The sequence below is a fragment of the Betta splendens genome, chromosome 4, assembly GCF_900634795.4.
Source record: "Betta splendens chromosome 4, fBetSpl5.4, whole genome shotgun sequence".
In the NCBI taxonomy this organism is placed as follows: Eukaryota; Metazoa; Chordata; class Actinopteri; order Anabantiformes; family Osphronemidae; genus Betta; species Betta splendens.
In genome coordinates this window covers 8,205,801-8,215,110 of record NC_040884.2, presented here as the reverse complement: position 1 = coordinate 8,215,110, position 9,310 = coordinate 8,205,801, and the positions used below count along the sequence as shown (strand labels likewise).

Here is a 9,310-nt window from a genome sequence, read left to right as displayed (position 1 = left end):
TGGTTAGTTGAAAAAATGTGAAAATATTCTATTAGACTTCACTTTCTTGTAATTACAATTGAAAACCTATAATCACTGATTAAGTTCTTCATCCTTTATTACTGCCACAAATTTTGATTATGTTAGTTCTACGTATTAAATGAGCCCAGGCAAGTTATTCAACAAAAATACATTTTATTTTTATTGTTAATGCAGGAACATCCATTTTTAAGTGCTTGTACAAAAGTGCACAACAACCCTAAGGAAACCGTTGACCTTTAACACATAACAGTTTTTAAGTAGTTTTTCAAATTTAGGGCTAAAGTCTAAAGTACACAGATGTCATATGTATACTGTACATCCAAACACACACATCCAAAGTTTATTTAAACCAAACTGACCTTTCTGAATGTAAGAAACCTGTTGCAAAATCATTTAGTGTTAGTCACTGAAAGCTTTACTTTCTATGTGATTCTATGTGAAGGCTTCACTCAAACTTGATTCCCTGGGCTAGAGGAAGATCTTTGCTGTAGTTGATTGTGCAGGTCGAACGCCTCATGTACTGCTTCCATGAATCACTGCCAGACTCTCTTCCACCTCCTGTGTGTTTCTCCCCACCAAAGGCTCCTCCGATCTCAGCACCACTCGTAGGGATGTTGACATTCACGATGCCGCAGTCGGAACCTTTGGGTCCGAGCCAGCGGAAAACACGGCCCATATCTTTTGTGAAGATGCTGCTGGATAAGCCTTGTTTGACCTCGTTGTTCCAGGCAAAGGCCTCCTCTTCTGTCTTGAATTTGAGAACATACAGAATGGGGACGAAGGTTTCTGTTTGGACAATAGGAGCATCGTGACCCAGCCCTGTGATTATGGTGGGCTCTACGTAGTTTCCAGGACGGTCCATCACCTTTCCTCCACAGACCACAGTACCACCCTGCTGCTTGGCCTGTTCAATGGCTGCCAGATACTGATCCACAGCTTGTTTGGTGTGGAGAGGCCCATACAGGGTGCTGGGGTCCCAGGGGTCACCGATGCGAACTTGTTTGTAGGCTTTGACAAGCCTCTCAACCACTGTGTCATGAACAGTCTCGTGCAGCATGAGCCTCCTGGTTGTTGTGCAGCGCTGGCCAGCAGTGCCCACAGAAGCAAAGACTGCAGAGGGCACCACAAGATTGAGGTCAGCATCCTCAAACACAATAATAGCATTGTTTCCGCCAAGCTCCAGCAGCTTGCGACCAAACCTTTCCTGGACCATCATGGCCACCAACTTGCCAACATGGGTACTCCCGGTGAAGGACAAAAGGTCCACACGCTCATCCTTCGCCATGGCTGTGCCAATATCGGCACCTCCGCAGGTCATAGAACAGATAGCACCAGGCAAGTTGTTCTGCTCCAGTACCTCAGCCACGATCTTTGTAACTGCAACACTTGTGAGGGGTGTGGTTGGAGCTCCTTTCCAGAGGCAAACATTACCGCAGGTCAGAGCAATGGCATTGTTCCAGCCATACACAGCTACAGGAAAATTGAAGGCAGTAATAATGCCTACGAGACCAACTGGGTTCCACTGTTCAATCAGAGCATGGCCTGGTCTTTCTGAAGGCAGGACAGGTCCGCCAATCATTCTAGACAGACCAACAGCATAATCACAGACATCAACATACTCCTGAACTTCCCCCACCCCCTCAACATAGATTTTGCCCATTTCTAGAGACACCAGGCTACCAAGAACTTTGATCTTCTTTCTAAGTGCATCTCCAATCTGCCTGACTATCTCCCCTCTTTTCGGCGCTGGAATATCTGCCCATGTCTTCCAGGCCTCCCTGGTCTTCTGGACAGTCTCTTCGTACTCTGCCAAAGTAGCCTGGGTAACTCTGGCAATCGGCTCATTGTTGGCAGGACAATAAGATGTAATGACTTCTCCGCTGCCTCCCCAGCTTCCGTTGTAAACACCGGGGTTGTCCTCAGACAGACCCAGCTCTTTCAGCCAGGAGTACTTGGGCTGGTTGATTAGAAGACTTGACATAGCTGCTGTTGGCTGGCACCGGACAGATGCCAATTTACTCCTCAAGATGAGTTTGCTGTGCTGGGCAAAAGTCAAGGTCAGGCAGCGGTGCATGGGTGCTGCAAGCAAACCAAGTCAAAATTTATTTTAAAAGTTAAGTCATTTAGAACATTAGTTTCCCACATGCAGTAATATAACTACTGTTAAACGAGTTTAAATAAACTTTCAATTTTAGGATTAATCAATAACTTTAGGGTTGCATCAGCTGTTACAGTCCACTGCTGATAAGTTGGAACTGTGCACATAGAGACTGGCAGCATAAAAACACAGGCTTTTAGCCACAACTTCTTCCTGCTTTAAGAATCTTATCTTCCATAAAATAAGTGGTACCAATGCATTTTATTTAAATAGTAAACTATTTCCATTATTGTCTTCTATCAAGTTGTAATTTAAATTGTATGTAAGCGTTACATCATCTCAGCTCTTGGCAAATCAATCACCCAACTATAGCCACCCTGTGCGCGTGCGCAAGTTATAGAGTACCTGAACCACGCGGTAGTGAAACTTGAACTTGGTTTAAAGTAAGGCAATAAACACTACCATATCAACGCATGTTAACCACTGTATTTGCATTAACGTGCGTGTCGCTACTGTTTCAGCACCAAGTGACATGGTCGTCGAGATTAGCCTCATACCTCCTTAAGCTAAACAATCCGAACGTCTGCAGTTAACAGTCAATAACAAAATCGCGCTGGTACGAAACCTGCACTTGCAAAATCTATACTTCGGGTTTAAAATATTTCAAAATGAGTATCGTAGTCTACGACAAACTTTCACTCACATTAGTATTAGGTCCACAGGGCCACGTCCACTCAGCATGCAAGAGTTTAATGTTTGCGTCATAGGCGCAGCTCAAACCGGAAGTACTACTGTGCTGTGCTGCATTGTGATTGGACAGCGATCTGGACGCGGTGTGGCGCCTGCTTTGTTAGATCGATCCATGCTAACATATTCTCTTTGTTGTGATTGCCGTTTAGCGGTTTTGTTTCTTCTTTAATACTTTGTATTGATAGAGTTGTTATTGTGATAATTTAAAGGATGAGTGGCGGAGTGTACGGAGGTGGTAAGTGAGACTGTATGATTAAAATAAAACTGTACTGTTCTCCACGTTGTCTCGTTTTGCAGTTCTAGCTAGCTTTATGTGTAGCTGGTTATGCTAGCTTTGCTAACGTTTATTTATGTGGTGTACTAAAGCTTTATTTATATTAGCTAAATTTTACCCGACTGCGAATCTGTACATTTATTATAATTGCTTATTCTTTGCATTGCGTGTCACGCGTAGTTTGATTTCTACACTAGACAACTGGTTCCAGTTCCGCTAGCTTGCTGACTAGCAAGGAAATGAATGAAAGTGGGCTCACCGAGTTCACGAGTCCTGTTTGTTTAACGTTGTTAGAAATAGTTTTCCTAGAAATAGAGAGTTGTTTTTAAGGATTGTACTATGTTAAAGGAAAATCAAACGTTAGGATTTACCTAGGGGCTTTGTGTACAGGTTTGCTGTAATTTGTCAATGAATATATCTATAATCTTTAGATACTAATAGGTACTTTAGTGGTGTATCAAAATTGCACAAGCCTGGCTATATGTAGGTTTATTAAAATATTGCAATATTTTGAGAATTGTTCAAAGCATAGCAAAGAAGAGTATTATGTTGGCAAATATTTTGGCAAATAGGAAAACACGTGAACCTCTGCATTGCATTCGTGTTTTTGGCAAATGTTCGAATCAGATGAGACTGATATACATTTTATATTTATAAAAAAATACAGTAAACAAACAGCTCAAGCTGAATATATGCTATGTTTACTGTAATTCCTATGCAAAAACAACCCTTTAAAACGGTTTTAGGTCGTTCTTTTTTCATTCATGTGTAATTAGATGTATGTAATAAACTGGGAACATCCAGTGACCTTCTGCTCTTAACTTTAATCTTTGACGAGCAAACTTTTACGAAAGCCCACAAAAAATATCTCTATGTGCTTTAAACTTTTCAAAACATAATAGTATTAATTGATTAATACCAGTAGGTATCACTCCTAATTAATGTTTTTTTATATACTTTTTTAAACCACGAGTGTAAATAAAGACTATACTATTGTATCTGGATGATAAAATGTTGATGTATTTTATTAAAATTACTGTACATGATTGTATGTTTAGGTGCAACCACTGTGTACATATAAAGTACAGCATTTAGAGTTAAATGGAATGGATTTCTGTCATTTTTGCAGATGAGGTGGGAGCTTTGGTGTTCGACATTGGCTCTTATTCTGTAAGAGCTGGTTATGCGGGAGAAGATTGTCCTAAGGTAAGTAGATCACTCTGATGACCTAATTAACAATGTGTCTTTTCTTCATTGGTTCGTCTTTATCTCCCCTCCAGGGGTGTGCTAATGTCAGTAAATGAGGTCTCTCACCCTGGAGACAGATGGAATTAATTGAGTTCATTCTATAGTAGATTTATCTGTCCACATTGAATATACCTGTGCTTTAGGCAGAGATCTTTTATAAGTTTCATGAATGCAATGTCAGAGATTGACACTGGCTCTACAAAAGCTGTACTCAAATTAGTGTATGTGATTCTGGTTTTACAAATGCATATATATATTGTAGGTATATGTATGTAGTTATTCCACTTTTACACACCTCCTGTCTCAACCTGAACTTGTTTGGTTTTGGCCAGGCGGACTTTCCCACCGTGATAGGTGTAAGTCTTGACCGTGAAGATGGCAGTACACCTATGGAGACAGATGCTGACAAGAGCAAGCAGAGTGGTACTACTTACTACATTGATACCAACCAGCTAAGGGTACCGAGAGAGAGCATGGAGGTCATGTCTCCACTTAAGAATGGCATGAGTAAGTGTCCACTTAATTAATATCCAAAGACCTTTATCTGTTTCTGTGCTTCTGTGCAAGTGAGTTGATGGTAAACTCATATCTATGCAAGTACAACTATATTAACTTGTTTTTATGATCGCTGCTGTTAAATCTAGCATTTAATATTCATAATCTTGTCTGTTTAATTTATGTTTAAGATTAGAGTGTTTTGCTCTCTACTGACTTCAGTCACTGAGATGAATGTTTGGCCATTTTTTTAATTGTGCAGCCATATGAGGTTCAGTACTTGTTCAGTACTTCAACTCATGTATTCATTCATCCATTATTTTCAGGATTTTTCTTCTGTCTGCAAATACAACTTAAGGTTTCATGAATAACTGTCTACATATCAGTTATATTTGTAAACCGTACAAATCGAACAATGTAATGATTTTGCTGTGTAGCATGTTTGCCAGCATTCCAGTTTATTGTAATGATAAAACTTGTGCTTGAGTAGTCCATGAACTCTTTCAGCATTCAAATAACAAAAACTAAACAACCTGATGTTCCTTCATGTTTATAGCCTCAGATGTCAGGTGTCTTTGATTTCTGTCAGAATCACTGCCCTAACCTTGCTGATGATGCTTATAATGTGGTCCAATATAGTTTGGCTGTGAGGCTATTTAGAAATGATTGTGACACCAATCTTAATTGCAGCAGAACATCACAGTGGGACCACAGGCTCCCTTAGAGGTCTGACCTGGAACATTGATGCATGGTGCTCAAATTATCTAAAAATGGTCATCAGGGAGCTTGTCGCTCCATCTTCTCCACTATCTGACCTAACAACTGTGTTGGAGGAGACACGTTTCACTTGATGATAATTTAGCTTCAAATACATGAAATGTACATTTAGACAAAAAACGCTGCAATGTGCTTAAGGTGTGTTTATGTATTTACCACAAACGTAGCTGTAGTAATAAATATTAGTAAGTTAAAGTATTCTGTGTCAAGCACCTGGTTTTCACCAGAGTAGAGCACAGGTTATAGTTTATATTTGTAATCAGCAGTAATTTAATGGTTTTGTTTTCTGTTGTTTACAGTTGAAGACTGGGACAGTTTTCAGGCCATTTTGGATCACACCTACAAGATGCACTTCAAGTCTGAACCCAGTCTGCATCCAGTGCTCATGTCAGAAGCATCAGTGAGTTAGCTGCTGTTTAAGTTAAACAACATATGTTACATATTCTGTGATCATATTACACTAAACTGAGCGCTTGACAGACTTTTATCCTGTGCTGGTTGTTGTCACTGGTTAAGAAACTTGTTTTGTTTTTGTTTTGTAGTGGAACACACGAGCGAAACGGGAGAAACTAACCGAGCTTATGTTTGAGCATTACAACATTCCTGCCTTCTTCCTCTGCAAGTCAGCTGTGCTGTCTGCGTATCCTTTTGATATTTTGCTTCATGGGTGAAAGATGGGTCGTGATAGCATGTATGGATTGTTGCTTTTGTTGTTTGATGATGGTTTTGGATCACTATAGTTGTGATTACTGACCTGTGTGTTAGTCATTGAACTATTTGATATTTCCTTTACACCGAGTCTATCAGCTTTGCAAATGGCCGGTCGACAGGCCTGGTCTTGGACAGTGGAGCCACACACACCACAGCCATTCCAGTACACGATGGCTATGTCCTGCAGCAAGGTAAATGATAATTACTTTATTATTATTACTCTGGCAGCATAATTGGAGATTTAACCTGATTTATACATGAAGAAGAAGAAGAATGTTAATAACGCCATCACTTATTTGTGTTTCTATTTCTGTGATTCCTGTTGCCATCTGGTGGATGGAGCAAGCATCTCCTACTAACTGTGTGTGTGTGTTATCTTTTTTTCTTCCCTCTGACAGGCATTGTCAAATCGCCCCTGGCTGGAGACTTCATGAGCATGCAGTGTAGGGAGCTGTTCCAAGAGTTAAATGTTGAAATAATTCCTCCTTATATGATTGCTTCAAAGGTGAGATTTGCTGAACCCAAACTAACAAGTTAGAAATCATCGAGGATCATTGTTGACAGTTGTCAGTTGACATAGTCGTATTATTTTTCCCCATAGTAATACTGCAGGTAAAAAACTGTGGGACAGAACATGTAACCAAACTTAATACCATGATTTTAGGATCCAGTGCGGGAGGGATCACCTGCTTGCTGGAAGAAGAAGGAGAAATTACCTCAAGTCACTCGATCGTGGCACAACTACATGTGTAATGTAAGAATCAGAGTGTGGGATTCTTCTTAATAACATTCAATATAATCATACTGATTAGAAAAAGCATGTTGTTGGAACAGTGTGTCTCATCTAGCTTGTTGTACCATTTGTAGTGTGTGATCCAGGACTTCCAGGCGTCTGTGCTTCAAGTGTCAGACTCGCCATATGATGAACAGTAAGATCATTTGCATTTTAATATAAGCAGGACTTATTTAGGTTTCTGCCCTTGTTTCATAGTTGCCCACGAATCTTAGTAAATAACAGATGACCCATTTCACTTGGAACAGGGTGGCTGCACAGATGCCCACAGTTCACTATGAACTGCCAAATGGCTACAACTGTGACTTTGGGGCAGAGAGGCTGAAGATCCCAGAGGGGCTGTTTGACCCCTCAAATGCTAAGGTATGTGCACTTAAAATGTTTTCTTTTAGTCCAATTTAAAGTGAACATAGAACAAGCAGCTCTGTCCTTAAAGGCTGATCGATGTGGTTGCTTTTTGTGTTTATGAATCACTTTGGTATGATCTTCAGGGCCTGTCTGGAAACACAATGTTGGGGGTTGGACATGTGGTGACGACCAGTGTGGGAATGTGTGACATCGACATCCGACCCGTGAGTATCTGAAAATCTTTGATACTTATTATTTATTAGGTACATTTGCCTTAAATGCATACTTACATTGTCAGCATGTGCCCTATTACTTTACACATTCTACTCTCTCACCGAAGATGAAAACATTTGTTTTGTAACATACTACACTGATGAATGTTGAGAGGTTCCTGTAATGAGTCATTTGTTGCACCTTTGCGCTTAAATCTTCTGCACTGATTTAAAAAAAAGAAATCATTTGTTTTAGGGTTTGTATGGCAGTGTTGTGGTGACAGGAGGAAACACTCTCATTCAGGGCTTCACTGACCGACTGAACAGAGAACTCTCCCAAAAAACCCCTCCTGTAAGTTCATGCTGATATGTCTTAGTACATACCTAATATATTACGATTAGGTTAAATCATTTTGTGATCTGTCTTTGAAACTGAACACTATTTTCCTGTCAGAGCCAATATGTACGTTTGTCTGTGACTTGCAGAGCATGAGGCTAAAGCTGATAGCCAACAACACTACAGTCGAGCGCCGGTTCAGTGCCTGGATAGGAGGCTCCATTCTGGCATCACTTGTAAGGATCAGACAAAAGCACATCTACCAACCTCATTTCTTCTTCTCTTTTTGTATCAGCAGTTAATTTCTCTCAATACTTTGCATCTAAAAATAAATGTACAGCATTAACTGTCTCTGTCACTCCTGTCTGCTACTACTACTACTTAGATTAGGCCATAGCCACCTGTAAACTGCCATTTTAATAAAAAAAAATATTTCTCCTCTGTCTTTTAGGGAACGTTCCAGCAGATGTGGATCTCCAAGCAGGAGTACGAAGAGGGTGGAAAGCAGTGCGTGGACAGGAAGTGCCCTTGATTTGATATGAAACCTTCTACCTTCATTGCCACTCACCCCAGACTCAGGCACCCCTGGATCATGGCTTGTTTTGTACAAATAGTTTTTAATCCTGGGTTTGTCCCTATGCTGTGTCTGGAATTTATGTCATAAAATAGACGCAAATCTAAAGTATGAGCTATGTCACTGAAGAAATTGGGTTTACCTTGTTACCTTGAGCTTACATCTTAACAGTTTGATGCCTTATCTTTAGGTGGTGTTTTTTGGAAGTCTTGCATCTACAAAAGGTTTTAGTAGCCATCGGTTTTTAGTCACATACTGTAGATGCCATGCCACAAGAAACAAGATTTGTTTGCAAGGTTTCTACTGAATAACGTAAAGTTATTGATGAGTTTGATTTTTGTTCATAACCTTTTTTTCTCTTGTGTAGTAACTCATCACCTCATCTATCGTTATTAAATCTGTATTTAATTTTCACTTTACCTGTCATTGTCTCTTTTTTTTGAATAACAAAAAGTTTAAGTGAGATTTTGATACAATTACCTACTACAAATAGCAGTATAAATACAGGAGTTCATCTAAAACTCTTTTTCCAACGTTTCATCTAATCGCATGAAAGAAACTTTCTTTATGGTGCTTTTTCTCTCTTTTTGTTTGTCCAATCTTTGTAATAATTTTGTTCCGTGAAGTCTTGTGAAAATACATTGTTAAATAAGATATGCTATGGTGGGAAAA

The 9,310-nt window shown here is 39.8% G+C and overlaps 2 protein-coding genes across 2 annotated transcripts; one reads left to right on the top strand and one right to left on the bottom strand.

Moving 5' to 3' along the window:
• Positions 1-154: 154 nt before the first annotated feature.
• Positions 155-2,941, bottom strand: aldh7a1 (aldehyde dehydrogenase 7 family, member A1). The gene is made up of 2 exons (XM_029148859.2): positions 2,823-2,941; positions 155-2,100 (listed from the first exon to the last, which is right to left on the bottom strand). The coding sequence occupies exon 2, from the start codon at positions 2,093-2,095 to the stop codon at positions 467-469; it is 1,629 nt and encodes a 542-aa protein (XP_029004692.1). The 5' UTR covers positions 2,096-2,100; positions 2,823-2,941; the 3' UTR covers positions 155-466.
• Positions 2,930-9,052, top strand: actl6a (actin-like 6A). The gene is made up of 14 exons (XM_029148868.1): positions 2,930-3,104; positions 4,273-4,349; positions 4,724-4,898; positions 5,963-6,063; positions 6,206-6,303; positions 6,471-6,565; positions 6,773-6,879; positions 7,039-7,128; positions 7,242-7,303; positions 7,416-7,530; positions 7,659-7,739; positions 7,984-8,079; positions 8,214-8,300; positions 8,516-9,052. Exons 1-14 carry the CDS (start codon positions 3,080-3,082, stop codon positions 8,594-8,596), a joined length of 1,290 nt encoding a protein of 429 aa, XP_029004701.1. The 5' UTR covers positions 2,930-3,079; the 3' UTR covers positions 8,597-9,052.
• The last annotated feature ends 258 nt before the right edge of the window (positions 9,053-9,310 follow it).

Coding starts and splice junctions, on each gene's coding strand:
- actl6a (XM_029148868.1), top strand. CDS start 3,080: ATGAGTGGCGGAGTGTACGGAGGTG. Junction 3,105..4,272: donor TGGCGGAGTGTACGGAGGTG/GTAAGTGAGACT, acceptor TCATTTTTGCAG/ATGAGGTGGGAGCTTTGGTG. Junction 7,740..7,983: donor GTGACATCGACATCCGACCC/GTGAGTATCTGA, acceptor CATTTGTTTTAG/GGTTTGTATGGCAGTGTTGT.
- aldh7a1 (XM_029148859.2), bottom strand. CDS start 2,095: ATGCACCGCTGCCTGACCTTGACTTTTGCCCAGCACAGCAAACTCATC.